We start from the raw sequence: 24226 nt of genomic DNA, 5'->3' as shown, positions 1-24226 counted from the left end.
CAGGACTTTTTAATATAACACTTTTATTTGTCTGAAAGAAGAATGTCATATACACCTAGAATGACTTGACAGTGAGTAAATCATGGTCTGATTTTCATCTTTGTTTTTTAAGGAATGTGCAGAAACCCTGTACACTGAGTTCATGTCATGGTAGAATTAGAGTAATTACAAGATGACTCACTCTGTAGAATCTGTACAATCTCTCTAAAATAATTTGTTTCTATGGCAAAGCTCGTAATGCTAAAATGCATCGAATGTCGAAAGTATCATAGTTTGCTGTTGATGTGCATTTTTGCATCTGTATTTTTTGTTGTTATTTATTCATTTTTACTGGATGGTTAATTACTAATAGTAAAATTGGAAAAGGAATGTCAATAAAAGCACATACTGTACATATACATGTACCTCTTGCAGCCTTTTTGGTTGTTTTTTACACGTCACAGCAGTTGAGTGAAAAAAATAATTACAGTTCAGCAATGTGAACTCGCACTGCAAGTCAGGAATCCGTAATTACAGTAATTCTGAAATGACATGAATGCCGTTTTTCCAAAATTCTTTAGTAATATTTTATCTAAGTTTTATCTTTACTAATGATTTCCTTTGTGATTGGCATAAATCCAAGCACATTTTATGTAAAATGCTATTTTAGGGATATTTTAGTATAAAAAATGTAATAAATGCTATTGTTATTTATTTATATAATGATTACTTTTCAAACTAGAGTCTCACTGAAGAGATTGAGAGTTTGAAAACTCAGCTGGACATGGAGTGGAAGAAGACGTCTGAGCTGGAGGCCAAATTATCAGAGTCAGAGGTATGTAAATGTTTTGAGCCAGGTGTAACCTCACAGAGTGTCTGCATCACTTTTAATACTTTTATTTTAATGAGCTACGTGATCATCAGATCATTTTTGCATACCAGCAGGTGAATCATTATTATTCATCTCTGTTGGCTGATAACATTGATGTTAGTAGGTGATGGATGTCTGTTCTCTTGCTGCTCCTTTTGTTCTTGTTCATTGGAGACCCACTGTGCGAGACTGTGAAACAGACGACAAGAGATTGGGGTTAATTGCCAGACAGTGATGAATAATTTGCTCCTCATTATATCTATAATTAGGAACAGTGCATACGGTTTCTTGCAGATATTTGTCAATTAGAGTCCAAGTGCCACTGTAATTGTCTTCTATAGAAATCTTCCAATTTGTCAACTTTTTGTAAAAATAAAACTTATGATGATGTTGTTGTTGTTTTTCTCTACTATTTTTTGCATAACTGTTGAGGTAAAATATATATTTACAATTTTCCTTTGAAAATGGTAAAGTGGCAGTTTTTGATAGCGTATTCTGAATTATACAAAATTCATACACCGTGGTATTTACATGGTACCCCAATACACTTCAAAGAATACCACAAAACATGTTATTCCCTTTTTAGTTGCACTGTATTTTACTGTGTCACTGTTACAGTGTAATTATACATTTAAGTACTGAGTAATATTAATTAACTACATGTACTTACTATAGGGTTATGGTAGGATTAGGGTTTGGTTTAGGGGGTAGGACACTGTAAATTAAAGTGTTACCAGATGTACTTTGGCAGTACCATGGTATAGTAATGACACCAGATGGTAATACTGTGGTAATTATAGAACATGGAAGTGGAATGCATGGATTTACATGGTACTTTACGTGTCCCATGATACACATTTCAAAATGCCATGGTAATACTGTGGTACTACTATGTCCAAACAACCATGATAGTACCATAGTGTTTTTTTGCCAGTGTTGCCTTGTCCAAAAACAGTTAGGGTTAGTTATTGTACACGTTAATTGTGGCAAGCAGTGGAGCGAGGGCTCTCCGACAGCGCGTCCCTCCTTCCTCCCGGGTTTCGGCACTAATGTAATAAACGTTCGTAGATGGGAAGGAAAGAGGCAGGAACCAGTGAACGTTTAACAACTGTTATTAAATAAACGAAACAAAAGTAAACCGCGGGCAGCCCCTCACGGACGACTGCCCGCCCAAACATAAACCAAACTCAACATAAAGTCCAGGCCTGGTTCTCTCTTGTCTTCCGCTGCCTTTGCTCCTCTTTTATGCTCCCGTCACTTGCCCGCGAGGCGAGGCCGGTGTGTCGCGCAGCTGGTACTCATTACCACTCGTCACCGGCCCGCTCTCGCGGTCTCTCGCCACGCTGCTTGCCACATTAATGTTAAAGGATTGGTAAATGCTATCATTTCAATATTACCGCAATGAGGTACAGTAACAACTCAGCACTTTTTTATGTTCTTTGGATAAGATGAAAATCAAGATAAAATTAAACAAAATAACTGTACAGAACATTGTCAAATATATGTGAATGTTTGATGTTTATGGGTCCAGATTGTGGCCATGCATTTGACTGTATGTTTGTGGTTTATGTTTAGGGAGTGAATTTAGAATATTCTCGTCTGATTGAGGAGAAGGATTCTTACATCACTGACTGTGAGACTCTGATACGTGAGAGAGAGTGTGAGACGCAGCAACTACAAGAAAGTGTATCAAGGTGAGCTTGTTCAAAAACGCAATAAAAGGGTTAGTGAAGCGCAGATAATGGATCTGCATGTGTAAAAGCCATCACTAATGGATTTCCAAATGGATCTTCATGATGGGGATTTCTTGGACCCTGGAAGAAATTTTTGTAATTATTGGTTATATTTTTATGCACTATTATTAAATTCTATTTGCCTTTTCTCTCTCCCTTTAGTACCAAAGAGGCTCTTAATGACCTACAGAAGGAGAAGGAAGAATTGAAACAGAAATTGGATCAGGTGTTGACAGAGACTCAGAACCAGCGTCTCCAGATGTCTGCTGAGCTGGAGGATCTTAGCCAAACCAAAGGAAACCTGGAGGAGCGGCTCATCGAACTTATTAGGTATATCCCCTAGCATTTCAGGGTTAACTTCTGTTTCTTAACCTAAAATCTGTTTAGTTTTGTTGTTATGATAAGTTAAATTAACTTATTAAATTAAATTAATAAAAATTAACACCCGCCACCCTGCCAAATGCAGGTAAAAATCAACTGTGGCAGGTAGCGCTGTCAAATCACTAGTCAATTTGTTGATTACTTACTTTACTAAGTTTGCTAGGGAAGTTCTTGTATGACAAATCTGCGCAGATTTAGTGCAAATACATCATGTTATATTAAATACAGCGTATTTAGCAGAATTTGTGCGTGCCTGGCTTACTTTAACAGACACGTCACTACACAACAAACAATGACGCGTTTGTTAATTTGTATTGAAGCAATAGCGAAGATTTTAAAACATAATAGTGTGGCATGTGTTTTGTTCTGCGTGGTGTTTGATGTTTTTTGTACTGCATTATATCTGTCCACCTAAAATTATTTTTGGGGTGAAAAGGATAAAGAGGAAGTGAGAAGATGGCTGGATGACATGCTTATGTTTGAATAATAAATTAATGTATTAATTTTTTTTTTTCTGCTAGTAGAAGTTCTGAATGGCCGGTAACTTGTACATTTAGTAGTCAAACTGGCCGGTGAGTGAAAAAGTTACTTTAAACATCCTGGTAATAGGTCAGGTTTAGGTTTAGACATTTCTAGACAAGTTCGTAAAGCTTCTTTCTCACTAAACACTGAAAAGAAAAAGAAAAAGATTCAAATTCTTATGGCCTTAACATTAATTTTGCTCTTCGTGTAAATAGTTTTGGTTAAAAAAATGCTAAACGATTAATTTTACTTTGTCATTTAAAAAAAAGTAGTTCTAAATAGTTTTTAAAATTTTTAAATAATTGGATTTTTTAGTGTGTAGTCAAAAGTAAAAATTTATTGGACGATTTTTGTCAGGTATCAATTTTGCTTTGTCTAGTTTCCCTTGTTGTCAATAGACTTTTACTAGCTAAGTAATTTTTTTTTTTAATTAAAATGTTCATTATTTTTTATAAGTTTTTATTTTATATATATATATATATATATACATACATACATACATACACACACACACACACACACACACACACACACACACACACACACACACACACACACACACACACACACACACACACACACACACACACACACACACACACACACACACACACACAATGTAACTTTGGTCTTAAAAAAGGTCTGGTCACACTTAAGGGGAGTGAAACTACAAAAAAATAAAAGATAAAACCTGAAATCAATTTCACAGTTGAGGCTACATTAATTCTCAATGTCAAGAAAAACTAATAATGGCATCGTGAAATGTTTTTATACCAAAGAAGCACAGAAAAGCAGAGCTTGTTCCTGCCTTTCAGATTGTTATTGCTGTATATCTTATTAAGTTCTTGTGGTTTGTAATGTCATGCAATTCTCTAAACAAAACAAAATGAAAATTCAAATATCTAAAGAGCCAGCAATCTGAGCAGAAAACACAGGAGAAAAGGATATAAGGGTGTCCACGAAAATATGGTAACCACCTATCCCGCATTTTGCAGGACAGTCCCAAAATGGTGAGCTTTGTCCTGTGTCCCGTAAGACGCAAGCAGTGTACTGCATTTCAGTTATGTCTGTATTATTTTTTCTTCCCTGAAATTACAATACCACAATAAGAAATAAGATAATAAAAATGCGACTAGAATTTACAAATCCATTTGCCCAGCCCCCATGTTCTAGCTAGAGTGGCGGAAGCAATGCAGTGTTAGAGAGTAGCCGGAAATGTTTAGTTGATGATGACTGGATGGAGCAAAGGAATCAGTGAAGACCTCATCAAAAGTCATTTAATATAGTTAAACCAACCAGGAGTTCATCTAGACACAATAAGAACATCCTGATTAAACATACCAGATACAACAAAATCCAACAAAACGCACATTTAATGTTTGCATATAGTCTAATAAAGAAAATGTGTTCGCTACTCAAAGAAATTATTATTCCCGATTTAATAAGCAAATAGGTTTTCCAATGTAAATCAATATTTACATAGTATAATAGTATTAAATATATATCTTACATTATCCCGCTAACTCACATCTGTGTCCTGCGACAGAGAAATAACCTGGTGGTCACCCTGCAAAAAGGTGTCTAAGATTTTCTGGATGTACATAAAAAGTTGTTTGATAAGTTCAACAGTTTGATTTGGATAAAACCATATAATCAAACAGCTGTATATGTGATAATGCTTTCTTCTTGACATAAAATGGAAAAGAAATGGCTAAAATGTGAAAAGGTTTTTTAGACTTTGAGACACAATAGAACCATGGAGTTTTTATTTTATTTCTCATCTCCTGCTCTCTGTTTTTCAGGGATAAGGATGCTCTGTGGCAGAAATCGGATGCTCTGGAGTTCGAGCAGAAGCTGAGAGCGGAGGAGCAATGGTGGCTGGTGGATAAAGAGGCTACACACTGCCTGGGCTGCCAGGGCCAGTTCACGTGGTGGCTGCGACGGCATCACTGCAGGTGGGCAATCAGGTCCAAGCTCTTGCCTTATCGTAATCCTCCTCCTTTAAAGAAATATTCCTCTGAACATTTCCTCTTGTGTAATATATCAGCCATCTCTCTTTATACAATCTTTCTATAAAGATTGCTCAGCTTGCTCACTCTCTTTCCTTCTCCATCATGAGTAAATATGCCTCCTTTTGCTGATTGGCTGCAAGAGTGTTCTGATGCTCATTCTGATTGGTCCAATCCACTTAGTTCCCCCCCCCCCCCTCCTATTTAAAGTCAGGACTATGTACAAACACATTTTTTTTTCCAGCACACACAGAGAACAAACATCTTGCAAATTTTCAGGTTCATTTAACACCCAACCAAATTATTTGGTTGGGTGTTGATTTCATTTTTTCAACAGCATTTCTCATAAATCACTTACTGCACCTTTAAAGTTTTGTACTTTTGTTGAAGCGAGGCTGTGTAAGAAAATCAGCCACACCATGTTAGTAAAAACTTGATTATTTCTTCACTTCACTTCATTTGAAACTATGTGTATTGTGAAAAGCTCTGTACAAATTAACAGTGAATTAAATATTTTGTAAATTAATGCAAATATATTCATATGTTTATTTATTTAAGTGAGATTTAAGTGTCCAACTACTTTTTGTTTTATCTGTATATGCAGGTATAGCACTGGCAACATTTATTGTCATTCTTTTCTCAGCCAACACACACACAAAAAATCGGCTGTGTTTGCTTTGTTTCCTGATCTGCATAATTACTTTAGTCAGTTTGGCTGAAACAATGCAGATAACGTATGCAAATAAACACCACTGTCGCAATTTATTCGTAGTCAATCCTCCCCTCCAGACTTTTAGACAGTTTAGTTTTTATTGTACCGGTAATTCTTTGGTATCATTAAATAGTGTGCTGTTTTCAGTACTTATGATTAAATTAGATTTTATTACATTTTAGGACCTTATTCATTATTTGACAACATTTTTTGCAACAAAACTGTTTACAATCTGATGTCAAATTTTCATCAAACTCAACAAAAAATGAGTGTTTGGTGCCTGAAGAAATTAGCCACTTATGGTGCTTGTGCGGAACCTGGTGCTTTTTCTCGATTGGTTTGGTTTGTTTAGGCATATGTGGCAGTTGAGCACAGATCCATACCAAAACAATCCATACCGCATGGATCCATACCAAAACCTGAACAAGGTGGTCTCGGCCTGAAAAGCAATCTGGCCCAACTGGCCAACAGACCATATGGTATTATAATTTATTATGTGAATATTCTGTGCTATTATAAAAAGCAGTAGTGTCTGGTTCTGTGAGGGAGCACATTAGTTATATCAGTTGAAAACCAAAAGAGCATCTCTTCATCTTAAAGGGGTGATGAATTGAGAAATCAACATTCTCTTGAGCCTAAAAGGTCATGGTAATATAAGAATATCCTGTAAGTTTCAGAGCTGAAAACTTCCTTGTTTGTAAAAGAAAAGCTTTTATAGACACCAGGCCCAGAAAACGAGGCTCTCAAATCAATGACGTATAAGAAGGGTGAACCGCCGCCTCTATGTGTACACTGCTTCTGTAGCCCCGCCCACCGACTCGTGGAGTTAAACGATTGCATCCGAGCAATAAACCCGCCGAAGATAGAAAGATAATCGTTTGTAAACAAGACACAGGTCGACACTGGATTTGCAGACATATTCAGATTAAAACACAATGTTTTGCCTTATATATTGGATCAGACAGGAATGGTGCAGCACATGTTTTTTATATGCGATAGGATTGCATTGTTACAAATCAAACTGATTGTGTGTATGTGACGTATCTAACAGAACATACCAGCACGCTGTCACAGGCTGGAGAATCCCTTATTTGTTGGTTCATTGCAAGATCAGACTCCCAGAGCTTGCAAAGCGCAATGTCCCGGGACTATGTGTTTTCCAGACGGGCTACCAAAACGTAAGCACGTTGGTAGGCCGGTGAATCTCAAATAGTGAAATAACATTCATTTCTTAAACTCCGTTGTGTTTGAAGAGTGTGCACGTGGTTCGCGCTTATATCCACCGATCGGGCGGGCCAAGTAATAACAAAATAAGTTGCGGGTGGATGAGATAAATCATTGTGTTTGTTTGATAAATACGTTTTGAGAGCCCTTTCAGAGAATTATTCTGGCTGCTTTCAAAACAATCCCTCCCTCACGTGAACTGACGGGAGGAGAAGTTCATTAAATATGCAAATCTTATCCAATCCTAGCCGTGGGCGTTTACTTCTAAGTCTCCAGTGCTGCACGCCCATCAAAACCCAGCGTTCAGAAGACAGCCTCAAAACCAGAGTAGGTTTTTGAATGTAAAAACCATGTGTACAACAGTATAAAAATGTAAAAAATCCAGTTCAGTGTTATTCTCTGTGGGAGAATGCTGTTCTTTTGAAGCGTTGTTTCCTGCTCTAGTTGCATTTTAACAATTGTATAGTGTTTGTATTTGTCTTTACACAGTTCACCTCTATACAGCGCTGGGAGATCCAGAAAGAGCGTGTTTGAATTTGCTGCAATAGTAATACGAATGTAGTATATAATTTAATGGCGGGAATGACGGCTACATTTGTATCAGGTTTGCGTGTCTCAACAGTTACAAATAAAGCCACAATAAGCTGGTTTAGCGAAATTGTCAGTCATCTTGATGGATGGAGCAGAGGAAACTCTGACCAATAAGAGGACAGCTGCACTCACATGTGACTTGCATAAACACATTCAGGTGAACTTCGAAAGGTTACCTTGTGATAGCAAAACGAACCAAGAAGAAAATGCAACATTGTAACAAATGAAGTCCCTATTTCAGAAAAAAACAAGCTATAGGTGTGAAAATGCCCTTAGGGTGTGTTCACACTCAGCATGTTCGGTTTGATTAAAACAAACCCTAGTGTGATTGCTCTACTAGTGCGGTTCATTTGAATAAGTGTGAATGCTGCCATCCGAACCCTGGTGCGCACTGAACAAGCTGAAAAGATGAGTCTCAGCCCGTTTCCATATGAACTCTGATGTGGTTCGACGGAAATACGAGCACAACTGAGACCAAACACATCTAAAAAGGACAGAATGCTCAACCATACCTGTTTTTTCTTGTCATAGTCGCGATGTTGCCCATCACAGTTCGGTACAGGCGTCAGAACTGTCTCCTGTGCAGCAGATCTTCATTTGTGTGTGTGATGGAGGAGTTCCTGGCGCTGTTTTTACTCCTTTACACATTTTATAAAATTCACGAGTTCTGAGCTGGTCAAAATACTATCATATGTAGTTGCACATGCAACTAGTGCGTTTAGCCGAGAACACAGCATTGTTTTGGATGTTCACTAAGTTTTGTTGCAAATCATATATCATAAAAGCTGTTTTTTTATTTTGTATCTTTAGGTTCTGTGTTAAAAATTACAGTATGAACTAATTTTCTCTTTTGATCCAGACCAAAAGAATCAAGAGAAGAACTACAAGTGTGAACACACCCTTAGACTCCACACTCTTAGAAATATTTTTGAGACTCGATATAAAAAACTTCGTAGTGGTGTTTTATTTTTTTTATTTTTTTGGGCAGAATATTTGTACTTATGGTTATACTGTGTTTCCTGGCAGGTTGTGTGGCCGTATCTTCTGTTACTACTGCAGCAACAATTACGTGATGACAAAAAGTGCAAAAAAGGAGCGCTGCTGTCGAGAGTGCTACACGCAGCATGGCGCCGTAGTGGAGAGATTTACGAAGGCTGAACTCAACAACTCGTCAGAAAATCAACCACCACCCCACCCAAACGCTGCCGGTCAATCACCACCACCCTATATACCCACACCAAGAGTTACAGGTACAGATACAGACAGCAGAAGACATGTTGGAACGATCATACTCATTGATTGCACATGAATGCCAACCTAAACGTTTTAGATGATGTGAATGCAATTTAGTTTGTAGCTTGTATGCGTTTAATTGAGGAAGAATAGCTAGAAAACACAACGTATTTAGCTGATTCATGGGGACAGGCTTGTGCAATCAACTTGCATTTCGCCTCGTTCCCTTTGAGAGTATGAAAAACACACCAAATTTGCATCCTTTGCTCTTCAATGTGTTGCATTAGTGCTAAAAAGCCTTCTTGTGGTAAAAAAAGAAGAAGCATCAAATGAAATTGCCTATTATTCTTTATTATATCGCAGTGTCTGTCTGAACTTCCCAGGTGGTTCGAGTTATTATTCTTGAAAGTGAGTTTTTAAATTCAGGAAACTTTTTTCCCATTAAGAGCACCCTAAAACTTATTTAGAAAGATTATAAGAAAGAAAAATGAACTTTTATGCATGCTATGTAAGGGCTGAAAAGAAAGGTGCTGTCGACGTCAAGTGGCTTTTCATTTTCAGCATGTGAATACAGTGGCATGTATAATTTGAGAGAAAGTGCTTAAATGCATTGTTCTGCCTGGCATTCATCTTTTGTGTCTGAAGATTTTCTTTATGAAAAGATTGAATGGCCGTTGTTGAATGTTAAAGGACCAGGATTTTGTTACAGAGCACTTTGTATAACATATGTTATTGTAATTGACAAGTGAATGCCACACATTTGTCTTCACAAGCAGTCCTGCTATTGATTGTATATAGCAAATATTGCTTGTTAATAAATGTTTCCTTTATGAGATACTAAAAATATTGTCCTCAAGGGGGCGCTTGATGACTCAAAAAGCAGATACTCCACAGGCATGTTCAAATGTCAGGATTTTTTATTGTATTGCAGATATTTTTAGACTAGAATTTGTAATTTGTTTAAATGGATTACAGTTATTGACTACAGGTGGACTTTAAGGTTGTCAGCATATGATGTATCCAGTGTTTTTATTTTTAGGTCCTGCCCATTTCCAGGACCTGTGCTACATGCTAATTGTCATTCTACTCACTTTTTACATGTCTTTTGGGTTACTGTCATGCCAAAGTTGATAAAGTCCTGTGTCCTGACGTGCAGTTACAGATCCTGGTGAGAAACCGGATGATGGGGTGTTTGACATCATAACGGATGAGGAAGTGAACGAGATCTATGACAGCGACTCGCGAACCACCACTGGATCACAGGAAGAAGAAGGAGGGCAAACTGAAGACATGTAAGGACATAAACACACAAACACACACACAAATAATTCTAGACAGTAACACCTATAAATACACTACCGTAGTTGTGATTTCAGTAGTATCGTGCGACACTGAAGACTGGAGGAATGATGCTGAAAATACAGCTTTGATCACAGGAATAAATCACATTTTACAATAGTAAAATAGAAATAGAAAATACTGCAAATATTGTTGGCTCTTATAATAAAGTGCTTGTGATGTTCCTTATTTGTAAGTTGCTTGAGATAAATAAATACATGTAAATATAAATACATTTATGCAACACATTCAGTCTGTGTGAAAGCACACTTTTGTGTTATATGCTGCTTAAAGGGTTAGTTCACCCAAAAAAGAAATTGATGTCATTAATGACTCACCCTAATGTCGTTCCACACCCGTAAGACCTCCGTTCATCTTCAGAACACAGTTTAAGATATTTTATATTTAGTCAGAGAGTTTCTGTCTCTCCATTGAAAATGTATGCACAGTGTTCTGTCCCTTTCCAGAAAGACAAACATAATCAAAGTAGTCCATATGTGACATCAGTTGGTTAATTAGAATCTCTTGAAGCATCCAAAATACATTTTGGTCCTAAAGTAACAAAAACTACGACTCAGCATTGTCTTCTCTTCCGTGTATCGATTCATGATTTGGATCTCCAGTGTCATGTGATTTCAGTTGTTTGGCACGTGATCCGAATCATGAATCGATACGTCTTTATTTCAAGGCAGTTTCTACTCTTTTAACTTCTCAATTACCAAAGGATTTGTTAAGGAACCACATTCATGAAATGAAATCAGAATTGCTCGTGTTCATATGAAGTGACTAGAGACAATGGATGTGCTAAAACATTCCCATTTTCTCACGATCACACTCTGAATGGTCCAATTTTTAGCAGCATTATCAAGATTCTCCAGGCTGCATCAACGGGTCTCTGTTTAGAAAATTGTGCTGTGATGCTTCCTTAAATAAGTGTTACTGACAGACAGGAAGTCCTGCCAGGAGATTGATTGTGAGGGGGATGATGACTGTCAATTTATGCATTTCATGCCATCTTGGGTACATTTTCTAACATTTGTCATTCTGAGATGAGCATCTGCCTGGCATATAATTTTTAAAGCAGCCCCAAAAGATCATGCTTCCTGTGGGTGAGAGAGGTTTTCATAATTACGCACTCTCCAGGAAAGGAGAGTTTTGATGGAACATTTTGTTTGTGATTTATCTTTTATTTTTTTTAGTCTTCAAAGGTTTTTTTAGCATTTAAAGGTGCAGTGTGCAATATTTATGAGGATCTATAGATAGAAGCGCAATATAATATGCATAACTATGTTAAAGACCTTACATAATGAAAGGTTGTGTTTTTATTACCTTAATCTCCTTTATTACCCCCTATACCGCAGGTCCACTTACAGTGAAGTCGCCATTTTGTGCCGTCATGTTTCTACAGTAGCCCTAAACGGACAAACCTTTTTTTGCCACTGTTCATTTAAGAGCTCTACATATACATAATTTTGGCATGTGACTGGCAAGGAATAATGGTTCTTGCAGGTTTGACAGGTCCGGTCGAGAGTTTGGCTGGTCCATCCTTTAGTAGCATTCTCTGCAATGATTTGTACGATTGTGACCGATTTCTATAATAATTAAAAGATAAATATGATTAAAAGTGAAGGCATTTAAAATGTTACAAAAGATCTCAGTTTCCCATAAATGCTTCCTATTCATCAGAGAATCCAAATGAAAGGGACAGTTCTCACAGAAATATGAAGAAGCATAGCTGTTTTCAACATTGATAATAATCCGAAATGGTTCTTGAGCAACAAATCCTTCAGGAATTATGCTGAAAATTCAGCTTTGATCACAGTAATAAATTAAATTGTATATATTAAAAATGAAAACAGTTATTTTTAATTACAATTATATTTCACAATATTACTGTTTTTACTTTATGTTTTATGTAGCCTTGGTAAGCATAACCAACCCAAAACTTTTGAACGGTTGTGTAAATGTTTTCAAATGTATTCACCTGTATTATTTTATATAACACAGCTGCAATTCAAGTTCTGAATTATTTATTTTTGTAGCTTAGGTATTGTATTGGGAGGTTTTGAGATGTGAAAGTGACAGGTTTTCATAGTACAATGAACTGTGATTAAAATAAAGAAATAAATCAAGGATAGTTGCATTTTTCATTATGCATTTTTTGACAGATTAAACAGAAAAATGAACTTGGCTGTTGTTGCTCTGAAAATGATTTAAAAACATTTGAATGATTTTTCATATGAGCCTACCAAACATCTTCATAAATAATCTAGCTTTAGCATGCAAATTTAGCTATTTTAGTTCTGTTTTAAGACAAGCAACATCAGTACAAAAGCTTATAAATGGGGTTAAAGATTTAAACAAACTCTAACTTATTCAACTTTCACTCTATTTGTGCTTTAGACGAGGGTTATCATCATAAACCAAAACCATTAAATAAAAACATTTTTCTTACTTGAAAACTTATTTTAATTCAGCTATAGTTGCCAAAGCAACATTTGTTCAAAGTACTTAAAAGTCTAAAATGAATCAATGAAAATTAATAAATACTATATAGACACATTTTAATAAATAAATGACACGCACTTAAAAATTTAAGTGAAAACTAAAAAATCTAATCAAATGCAAAACAGTAACAAAAACTAAAATAGTAATAATAGTAATTTCAGATGATTCGTTTTTATGATTTTTCTTTACCCAGTAGAAGATGAAATGATGTAGATGTACATTGAAGTCATGTTTAGAAAATTCTTAAAAAATTTCTTCAGAAAATGTCCCCTAAATTAATAGTTTATCATGATTATTGTCTTTTACAGTAGCATATCAAGTGATGCGACCCCTGATGAACAGGAAGAGATGATCTCTTCTGTACAGGACGCAGAAATCACCCTCCTAAAGTCAGGAGAACTCACGTGAGTATACATGCGCACACACACACGCACACGTTTGTTTTTGTGAAATGTGGGGACTCTCCATAGGCGTAATGGTTTTTATACTGTACAAACCGTATTTTCTATCCCCCTACACTGCCCCTGCCCCTAAACCTACCCATCACAGGAAACATTCTCCATATTTTGACTTTCTCAAATAACTCATCCTGTATGATTTATAAGCATTTTGAAAAATAGGGACATGGGGAATGTCCTCATATTTCACCCTCTCCTTGTAATACCTTTGTCATATTCATGTCATTATACACATTTGTGTCCTGATGTTTCACAAACATACGCACGCACGCACGCACACACACACACACACACACACACACCCTGCTCCACTATTACTGTTGATTCTGTGCATGTCTTTCTGTAGGGCCTCTGTGCCTCTGGATATAGATGAGATTCCTCATTTCGGCGATGGTTCCCGCGAGCTCTTTGTTAAGTCCAGTTGCTATAGCACCATTCCCATCACTGTGGGCGACCACGGGCCCATCATCTGCTGGGTTTTCTCGTCCGAGCCAAAGAGCATCTCCTTCACTGTGGTGTACAGAGAGACACTTGACACACCTGTTGAGCAGGCCAAGGTAACAAACATGCACTTCAACACCTGTTGAGCATGCAAAGGTTGACCAGCACTACAGTTCCAAACTGATATTGCTGTAAAATATGCCCTAATTTGTGAGATGCTATAATAGTTCATGGAAAAATTCTCATTACAGCCTCATGACATGTATAATTTGGTAATGGGTGTCTTTGTGTGTTAACCTGATTTATTAAAGCTCACTTCATAACTCTAAATATTGCCTCGCTTTTAGTGCTGGGGAATAACAAATTGTTATTATTTACACTGACTTTCTTCTATGGAAAAGGAGATCATTTTAAATGGAATAGATGGACATTTTTAAGTTGCTGTACATTGTCTTTATTTTAGATTTTTTTAATAGCGAATATTTAGTTAAATAGAGTTGTTTTTAAATAATTTATTTAAAAATTAAAAATCTGGTGTTATTAACAGTATTATTTAGTTGGATTTAATTCTAAATTTAATTGTGTATGTTTGATAAATTCACCCTAATTGAGATGTTCCTTTTCTGTACGTTTAATACTAATATATATTAAAATAATAAATCTTAAAATAAAAAATTGCTCGATTAAATAGCATTAATGTAGTTAGCTGCTTTGTGTTTGATAACTTGCAGTTTGTGTTATTTTAGAATTATTTATATACTGTTGTATTGTTTAGGGATATTGAGAATTAACTTTAACTTTATACTTTAATAAATGTAACTTTATTTTAATATTTTCAATTTTCATTTTAAGTTTTATTAATTTATTAGTTTTAGTTTTATTCTTTTACTTGTTTTTAACTTTAATATACACCAATCAGGCATAACATTATGAAGTGAATAACACTGATTGTCTCTTCATCACAGCACCTGTTTGTGGGTGAGATATATCTGGCAGCAAGTGAACAGTTTATCCTTAAAGTTGATGTGTTAGAAAAATCAGGAAAAATGGACAAGTGTAAGGATTTTTGCTCCCCACGTGCATCAGTGAGCCTTGGCCGCCAATGATAATCTGTGTGTGTGTGTGTGTGTGTGTGTGTGTGTGTGTGTGTGTGTGTGTGTGTGTGTGTGTGTATATATAGTTTCATTTAGGTTTCATATATAGGTTCAGGTGACATTTTTAATAATCACAACAGAAAATCAAAATACTGTATTAAACTCAATAGCAGAAAGGCGCGATACTCCTAATATTGCGTCTAAACAAGACAGTTGCCCAGAACTCAACATGGCGTGATGTCAGCTTCACATTCTCTATAGAGACCATTGATAAATGTATATAGCTATTATCGATTGGCACTCTATCAATCAGAGCACCCTTACCTTGAATCTAAGCTGCCCTTTTATTTCAGACGATGCTAAATCTTTGTGTCCCTGTGGTTCAGGTTCTGATTCCTCTCACACGCTGTAACTCGCACAAAGAGACCATACAGGGCCAACTCAAAGTCCGCAACCCAGGAGTCTACACACTCATCTTTGACAACTCATTTTCCAGGTACTGTAACACACAAGTGACATTTACACATTCAGGGAAACCTTTCAGAGCTTGTGCTTCTCAGAAAATAAATGTACTCTTTAACGTTTTGCTGATGTTTACTACAGTGTCAGACAGATTTTTTACTTACCTCAGTGCAATAGTGTACTCTGCTGTGCAAAGCATTTTTTTGCACTTTTCTGCATTTCATATGCTGCCTATATATGTTGCCTAGTTAGACCTTGTTTTATAGCATCATAGGCACACTATTGACACAAAGGTGGCAATATTATGCTGTCTGCTGAGATATGTTATTTGGAAAGAATTCTAAGACATTGCGTGTATTGTTGACAGATAAGGCATTTCCACAATTACAGATATTAATTTGTTGATATCAAGAATGTACAATTTTGAAATGCAACATTAAAAATAGCCATTGTTACTGGTAAAAATTCCATTCCTAATATCATGAATGAACATTTGATAATATAATAACAATCTGATTATATAACACACGTTACCCCAACACAGCTCACCAAAGGTGCATTTGTTTAATTAAATATGCGGTAAAAAAATATGCGTTTTTTTTTAAATAACTGTTTTCTATCATATTATATTTCAAAATGTAGTTTCTTCCTGTGAATTTTCAGCATAGTTCCTCCAGTCTTCAGTGTCACAGGATCCTTTAGACTCATTCTAATATGATGATTTGCTGCTCAAGAAACATTTCTGATTAGTATCAGATGAAATCAGTTGTGTTGCTTCATTTCTTTGTCATTTTTTAAACTTTTTTTTAAAGCACAAAATGTTTTTGTTTTGTTTGTCTTTGTCACTTTTGATCAAATGTAATGCATGCTTGCATAATCCAAGAATTAATTACTTAAGAATTTCCTGAAAAAAACAAAAACATACCGCACTTTTGAGTGCTAATGTACCTGATATCCCATTTGGACTTTGCAAAATCGAACACGTTTCATGTATAACAATAACAATATCAAAATATTCAGAGATAAACTTAAGTGTTGAGAAATATAAACAATACATATTTAATTCAATACTGATAAAAATGAGTTGAATCTATTTAGAAAATTGTATATTTCTTTATCAGTTTGTGATTAGTGTGATTAACATGCAAATGCCAGTCACTATTAGAATTTAATATCTGCTGCATATGTAGATGTTCCAATTCTGCAACTGAATCGTTTCATTTATGATATCTGAAATTAAGCAATTGCTATTTCTTTTCTGTTTTCTTTTCAACAGATTTCTCTCCAAGAAGGTCAACTACCAACTGACCATTGAGAAACCAATCATCTACGATGGAAGCGACTTCCCTTAAAAGTGACTTAGTGGTGTGTAGCATCCTCGTGTGAACTGACTGTTAGCGTTTTATTCCTTTGGATTATCCTTATTCATTTCAGACCTGTTCTTGTGTGCCAAGGGGTTTCTGTTTTCCAGTTGTTTGGGTTAGTATACTATTAGTTTTTGTTTTAACCGCTGAGTTTATTTGTTGTGACCTGTGGTAAGTGTCATGGAAGGGTTTCTAAAGCACATATACTCATTCGGAAGAGGATTATTTGCAAGTGTTTCTTTTTTCTGTTTTATTTTCCTTGTGGATTCAGTATTTTACTATGCTTTTTCAAACACTACAGATGAATTTAAAGCATCACACGTGGGTAAACATGCAAAGATAATGACACGATTAAAATGTTTTCTGCAAACAAGACTTGAGATATCCAAAAATGGCTGCTGTTTGCAAAGATTTCACAGCACTTCCACTATATATGTCCAACATAGTACTTTTATATGCTCTTGAGTTTACACAGACATTTTTTGTCATGTTAACTGTCAGTATTTTGAGAAATTTTAAGTCTTTTTTATTTCAAGAAAGCCTCTTTAACCATTTGAATCAATAATGAAGAGAATTCCATACAGGGTAAAACTGTATGCTACAACAACAACAACAAGTAATAAGCGTCTTATATTTTTAGATATAAGATGTTGTGTCATGACAGAGCCCTTTAAGTTGTATATCAGTTTGACTTAATTTAGTAGTCCCCACCAACTAGGTCAAATTGTCACTGGTGTGACAGCAATTGAACTATTTCACTACTATAAACAACATTATATATGCACAATGTACATGCAAATATGGCACTTTTTTATTAGTCTACTCTATGCAGTAATTTAGCTTGCAAATAATTGAATGAAATGGCAAATACTTTATACTCGTATAGCACTTGCACAGAGTATATTTTTGCAAATATAAGTCCGTTTTTCAATCTGATAATATTGGTTTACTGATACATAATATTTTTTGACATGTTCAATTGCTGTTTACTCTAAACTGTAGAATGTGCATTTCTGAATCCTCATCCTGGATCCTGGTAAGTCATCAGACTTTAGTAATATGAACACTAAGGCTGTTAAATGTGCATTTAATGAGCTGTCTCACTTTTTAAAAGACTTTGAACGAGCAAGACACGTTTATTCCGGTGTAAGGTTGACATTTATTTTTTCCTGGTGACAAAGCTAAACTAGACTGCTGCTCTTAAGAAGATTTGTTTATATATTTATATCATATCTCTAGCTCCTTTTTGAACTATGTGCAATTTTAAATATTTTCTCAAGGGTATTTTAAATGAATTGATTCTTTTTGGAGTAATTTTTAAAAGCTGTTGTTCAGGAAATTGTGAATAATTCATGAATGTCACATTTTAATTATGGTATTTGTGAATCTATGCAATCATTTCGCAATGTTTACAATTTGCAGAACCCTTTACATGTAATAAAGTTTTATCAGTTGAACATCAGTGCAACAGTTTTTGTACACACGTGCATGTGATGATAAACCAGCTTTATTTTCAGTATGGATGTTTTTCTGAATAAGACTTATTATATATAATAAGGCTTGTATCATCTGTATTGGCATTATGCGTTGTGTGTGTGTGTGTGTGTGTGTGTGTGTGTGTGTGTGTGTGTGTGTGTGTGTGTGTGTGTGTGTGTGTGTGTGTGTGTGTGTGTCTATCTTTATAGTAACTCATTCTTCTGCTAGTAACATTGCTGGTCATGTGACGTCAAAATGAGGGGTGACCTTCTCTATGTAGAATAAAACCTGGAAAGCACCATTTATATGACCGGAGTCTTCATCACATGTAAGTATACGTACATGCTAATACTCTTTTTTTAAAGCTTTTGTTCAGAATTAAATACATTTAAATAATGAGTTAACACATCATCACTCCTTCCAAAACATGTTTTTGTCTTACCCTGAATTACTATGGTAAGTCCATTACAAGTGTTTATATTTCAGACCTGCCGGGATGGTTTTTGCGGGAAACATGTCATTCACCTGAGTGTGTCATTCACCTGAGTGTGTCATTCACCTGTGTGTTTTTTCCCCAGTAATTATCGTTTCTGTTAATGGGTATAATGTCTAGGGAGCTTGAGATCCTTTCCTTCTAAGCTGGTCATACGTCTTAAGCCTAGCAGTGAATGTTTTATAAGCAGTAGGATAACCATATTTATAGTCACAGACAAATCATCACGCAGAGCCAAAGCACAACCAAAACAATGTTCTTCATCAAAATGCAGGTGTGTTTGTTTTTTTAACCAGGGCCAAAAGTTACATAGTTTGCCTTTAATTGCCTGAAAAATACTGAGAACACTTTTTAAAGGGCCACTGAAATGCACAGCATTATTCAATGTGTTGGATACAACAAAGGGCCGGACATATCAAACAGCTCCTCCCCTTTTTTTAAATAGCCAATTACATTTTGTTTATATCACAGCTCGAACCATTTCTCCTCCATATCGCTTTAAAATACAGCATTCTGTGCAGAATTCAAATGGGCCTGATGCATTTTCTGGCATGTGATCCGCTCTGTGCTCTTGTGGACCGGGGCAGACTGAGTGCTCTCGACACTATTGTGAAACCAGACTTAATTTGCCCTAATAGAAAACATTAGCCTAGAAATCTAGACTCACACTAGCAGCAGCATATCTAATCTGCCGCGAGTGTCATCTAGCAACTCTCAAGACAGTTCTGTGCTGTAAAAGCCAAACTCTGGTCGGGCCAATCACATCGTGTATAGAGTCGGTTGGGGGGGCTTAACATAATGACGGCCGAGCTGCGTTTGCGTGCTTCTAGTAAACAGAAACTGGCGAATGGCGGTCTTTCGAATAAGCTTTGACTGCGACTCTGGAAGACTTGGAGTTAAGCTTTTCTCTGAGAAAAGAACAAAGAACAGCACTGAAGTCATTCTTAAAAAGGGAAGATGTGTTCGGAGTTTTGCCGACCGGATACGGCGAATGTTTTATCTGTCAACTAGCTCCGCTTCACGTTGCTCTGGTTGGTTGTAGCGATATCCAATTGTGTGCAGAGGGAGTTTGAACGACGACGTTTATCCAGCCCCTCGGATTGAGCCCTGTCTATGGTGAGTTTCCAGACCAAACATCTTGATGTGGGTCTGGCTTGTCAGGCTAGGAAAACATATTTATACTGTCTAAATCGCACTCTACCCCCGATATAGTTCACTTTGTGCCATTCATCAAGTAGAACAGTGTTTCCCAAACGGGGGCTTAGGAACCCCTGAGGGTTCGCCAAGAAATTGCAGAGGGTTCGTTAGTTGATGACAAGCAATTAATTAAATTAGAATTAAATCATTAAAAATTAAACAAATAGGCAAAATAATATTAAAATAAAAAATCTAAATAAAACTTACTTACCAAACAATACATTTTTTTGAAGTAAACATGCAAATGTGCAATTCAATTATTGAAAATAAAATCTTGGGGTGAATGAGTGACTTCAACAGCTTCAGTGTCTATTTATATAATGTATGGGGCGGGGCTTCAGATTCTAGAGAACATTTGATTGGACAGAACATCTGAAGTGCAGAGTGATGTCATCAAAATAATGTATCCATATTGAAATGATGTGTGAGAGACTGTAAGTTTTGAATGATTTTATCTACAAAATGTGAATTTTGTCATTGTTTTGTAGCACACTAGCTTATAGATAACAGTTAGGCTAACATATATATATATATATATGCCCCAACAAAAAAATATTGTTCATGGGTACTTTAAAGCTACACTGTGTGATATTTGCCCCCATCTAGCGGTGAAAAGGTATATGACCATCCATTGAATAATAGTTTCTGTTCCTCTCAATTCTGATTTTGTTTTAACTCATACGGTGGCCGATTTAGTCCAAGATTAACATGGCAATCCCCCTCTTCTTATTCGACACGTTGCCATTGAGTGTTAAAACGCGAAAGGTGAAGCTTGAATTTACGGGTATGTCCCTCTTTGGCTAATGTACTTTCAAGATGGAGGGGCAACATGGCGACCGGCATTCGAACCCCTCACCCGTATGTATTTTCAATGGCATATTATTAACTTACGAGAATACTTTATTACTTGAAAGAAGTAAAAATACATTAATGAGCACATATATTTTTGAAAGAACTAAGTGTTTTTAGCTAAGAATAAACTAAAAAAGTTACACAGTGTAGCTGTAAGTGTTTGTTTCTATCCAAAAAGTGTATTTGCACAATTGAATAGATTAAATAGATGCTGTTGTGCGTCTAGAAATTAAACGAACTTCACAAGAAATTTGAACTGAGTCTGCCTAAGCAGTTTAATAATTAACTTTAGATGTTTAGAACAAACGCTAGTGTTTGATGAATATCAATAGCCTACAGTAATTCAAAAACTGGCCTTTTCTCGTCTGGCCTGAGGAAAGTAAATTGAGCTGTAAAAAAGTGCATCTGTGTCAATTCCTTACGGTTAGGATGGAAAGGTTTTCAACGCGCCATGTGCAGTCCTATGAATGATGTATGCTGCTCTGCTCTGCTCTCCTCTGCTCTTCTCTCTCTCTTCTGATTGGCCAGACTCGGCCTATAAAGCATTTGATCTAACTACAGCTGTCAGCGCGCGCTGTGTGGACACGACTGGAGTCATGCGTTCGTGTGTTCGTGGGATCCTGTGCTTGGCATCTCTTACAACTGTAAGTATGCACATCCTAATTTATTCACCATTATGTTTTATTATGAAAACATTTTGATAGTAATGTTACACATGATACATTCAACTAATGAGATGCATTTCATTAAAAAAAAAAAAACTCACTGCATTTTTTTTATGCTTGCATGTATACTACTTTTTACATTGCACATTTGTGTGATAATATTTATAACCAGGCGAGACTTTAGGTGTGTAGTTTGTGCTTCGTTCAGCTAATGAAATGAACCCACGCTCATCTTAATGAGGATGATTAGCCTATTGTGTTTTAGCTGTATCTCCTGTATTAACTTAACTTTGTATTGTTTCACTAAATATTATATTGGGCTCTGCGAGAATATGATGTGCTCTTAATTCATTATTGCACGCAATAATATCCCACGTGCACGTTAAGGAAATGCTTTAGAAGTGGAGAAAGCTATTTAGCCAATTAAAATACCCGGACGAGCAGCAAGTCACCTTTTCCTGTCAATCATTTTACGTGCGAGTTTTCTGTCATGGTTGCCTGATTGGAGCCAGCAGGGCGGGGATATAAGTTTATAGATATATAATATCTTAATAATACATTATTGTGTGAATTAAATAGAGGATCTTTGAGGATCTTTGTTATGAAGCTCGTGCTTTGATAAATTGGAAAGTGTCACGTTTACGTGTGTACGTTAGTAGCCTAGCCTATGTAGGCTACAAACTGCACAGTATACGATTTCTAGTAGCCTATTACTATTGTAGGCGAAACAGCATGCAAAAATTGTTTCCAGTGCAGCGCTCTCTTTATTATATGCATATGTTGGGTTAATTCAGTGGTATTACATGCAATATACATACAAAAATGGCAAGCTAAACTGTAAATAATGTAAATGTTCTAGTGACCAATCACATCTTAATTTTTTCAGTTAGCCTAATTTAATTTCTGTGAATGAAATTGCATCAATTCACAGAAAATCAATTTGGCCCACTGAAAAAATTAGATGTGATCGGTCACTAGAAATGTTTCAATTTTAGACATTTTATCTTTCTTTCTTTGTTTGCTGGTCCATAGGTCCTTTTTTTTTTTTTTTTTTTTTTTTTACATTTTTGCCTTTGACCAGATGAAACATCTGGTGTAAAATTGTAAATGTAAAATTCCATTAAGTACAGGCTTTTTTCAACAAATTATAACAAATGTTTTTTTTTTTTCAAATTATATATTAGCTTTCATCCATTTATCAAAATAACAAAATGTCAAAAGTTTAGGTTTTAATGACAAAAAAAAGTAAAAGTGTGTAATTTAAAGGGACAGTTCACCTAAAAATTAATTCTGTCATTCATTAATCACCATCATTTCGTTCCAGACTTTCGTTCATCTTCGGAACACAAATGAAGATTTTTTTAAAAAAATGAAATCTGAGAGCTTCAAAAACTTCATAAAGAGGTCATAAAAGTGATCGATATGAATTAAACTTAAGTCTTAATTTTCTAAAGAGGCACAATCAATTTATATGATTTAGATACTATTACTCTCTATATATATTATTTACAACTAAATATTCATCAACTCCCACATCAGTTGTGGTAAAGCTTGACGAGCAAGAACCAATGAGGTTCATTCTCATTTTATGCAGCACGTCTGAGCTTCCGCAAGAACCGGTGAGGTTCATTCATCACGCCGACTGATTTCATCAAAAAGATTTGGAGTGTTTTGGAGATGAACGAAAGGTTTGGAACTTACAATCTCCAAAGGAGTGGGAACATTTTTCAAATACTTGATTTAATGTCAAAGAACGTTACATAAACACAGTTTATAAATAAATAATTCCCTTTTGACAAAATCTGTAATTTTCTGTCGCTGTTTAGATGTAGTAAAACACCCACAGATGTAGCCAAAAAACATCTGGGTCATATTTGCATTTTCCTCTGTCACGGACTGTAATTCTAACCTTGAAATCAAGATTACGCAGAACAAAATGTCATCTTATTGGCTTGATTAAAAATTGTCTGAGAATTGAACGGCCTTACTCTGAGGGAGAGAGGAATCGTGTTTGTGGCAGTATTTCTGCCAATTCTAGGATAATACAAGACTTCATACGAATGGTTGTGGAATGCTAGGGAATGCACATCATATGTTGTGACGTGTTGGACAACAAAACAGACGCTATTTTTGGAATCTGCACCTCAAAATAAGATATTGAATTTCATTCAGCAAGCATGGTGTAGGGAGATGTAATCAGTTCTTGTAAAGGATCATTAAGAGCCTTTTTTGAGGTGCGTTTATGGCCAGAACATGCATTCTTGTTTCCCACTGCTGGCAAATTATGGTCTTCCTCCATCACTCGCATCTCTTTGTTTCAGCCACTCTAAACTCCAGCTCTGATGGAAAACTGAAATTGCATCACTTCTGATGTCAAGTTTGCTGTCTGAGGTTGAGTTTATATTATGCCATTTGCTGTTTCTAAGAAAAGAGAAGAAAAAGAAAAGAAAAAAACGCTTTTGTGGAGTGTTAAATTCTCCTTTGCCAATGTGGATTTGAGAGCAAGTGAAAATGACTTCAGATGGATAGGCCTATTTGGAGTTGGACACATGTCTTATTTTACCTAGTAACTTTCTCACAAGAAGGTTGTCAGCTCATCTTTCTGTATTGAATATTTTGTCTC

General features: G+C 35.9%; 2 protein-coding genes across 7 annotated transcripts in view; both read left to right on the top strand.

Moving 5' to 3' along the window:
• LOC137078373 (FYVE and coiled-coil domain-containing protein 1-like) overlaps positions 1-18377 on the top strand; it is a 41368-nt gene extending 22991 nt beyond the window's left edge. For all 4 annotated transcript variants that reach the window (XM_067445595.1, XM_067445593.1, XM_067445592.1 and 1 more), the window contains exons 9-18: positions 722-814; positions 2426-2544; positions 2746-2913; positions 5289-5441; positions 9049-9272; positions 10412-10547; positions 13410-13505; positions 13906-14116; positions 15481-15590; positions 16833-18377. In XM_067445595.1, the coding sequence (XP_067301696.1) occupies positions 722-814; positions 2426-2544; positions 2746-2913; positions 5289-5441; positions 9049-9272; positions 10412-10547; positions 13410-13505; positions 13906-14116; positions 15481-15590; positions 16833-16908 (1386 nt within the window). In that variant the 3' untranslated portion in view covers positions 16909-18377. The remainder of the gene's footprint in view (positions 1-721; positions 815-2425; positions 2545-2745; positions 2914-5288; positions 5442-9048; positions 9273-10411; positions 10548-13409; positions 13506-13905; positions 14117-15480; positions 15591-16832) is intronic.
• Positions 18378-19475: 1098 nt separating this feature from the next.
• The window catches only part of ghrhrl (growth hormone releasing hormone receptor, like), a 58571-nt gene continuing 53820 nt past the window's right edge, over positions 19476-24226 (top strand). For 2 of the 3 annotated variants that reach the window (XM_067445590.1, XM_067445589.1), the window contains exon 1: positions 20678-21582. In XM_067445590.1, coding sequence (XP_067301691.1) covers positions 21406-21582 — 177 coding nt within the window. In that variant the 5' untranslated portion in view covers positions 20678-21405. Of the gene's footprint in view, positions 20006-20677; positions 21583-24226 lie in introns of those variants that run through there. The other variant, XM_067445591.1, reaches the window with a different exon arrangement.

Source organism: Pseudorasbora parva, chromosome 6 (genome assembly GCF_024679245.1).
Source record: "Pseudorasbora parva isolate DD20220531a chromosome 6, ASM2467924v1, whole genome shotgun sequence".
NCBI classification, from domain to species: domain Eukaryota; kingdom Metazoa; phylum Chordata; class Actinopteri; order Cypriniformes; family Gobionidae; genus Pseudorasbora; species Pseudorasbora parva.
This window is presented reverse-complemented; position numbering and strand designations above follow the sequence as displayed.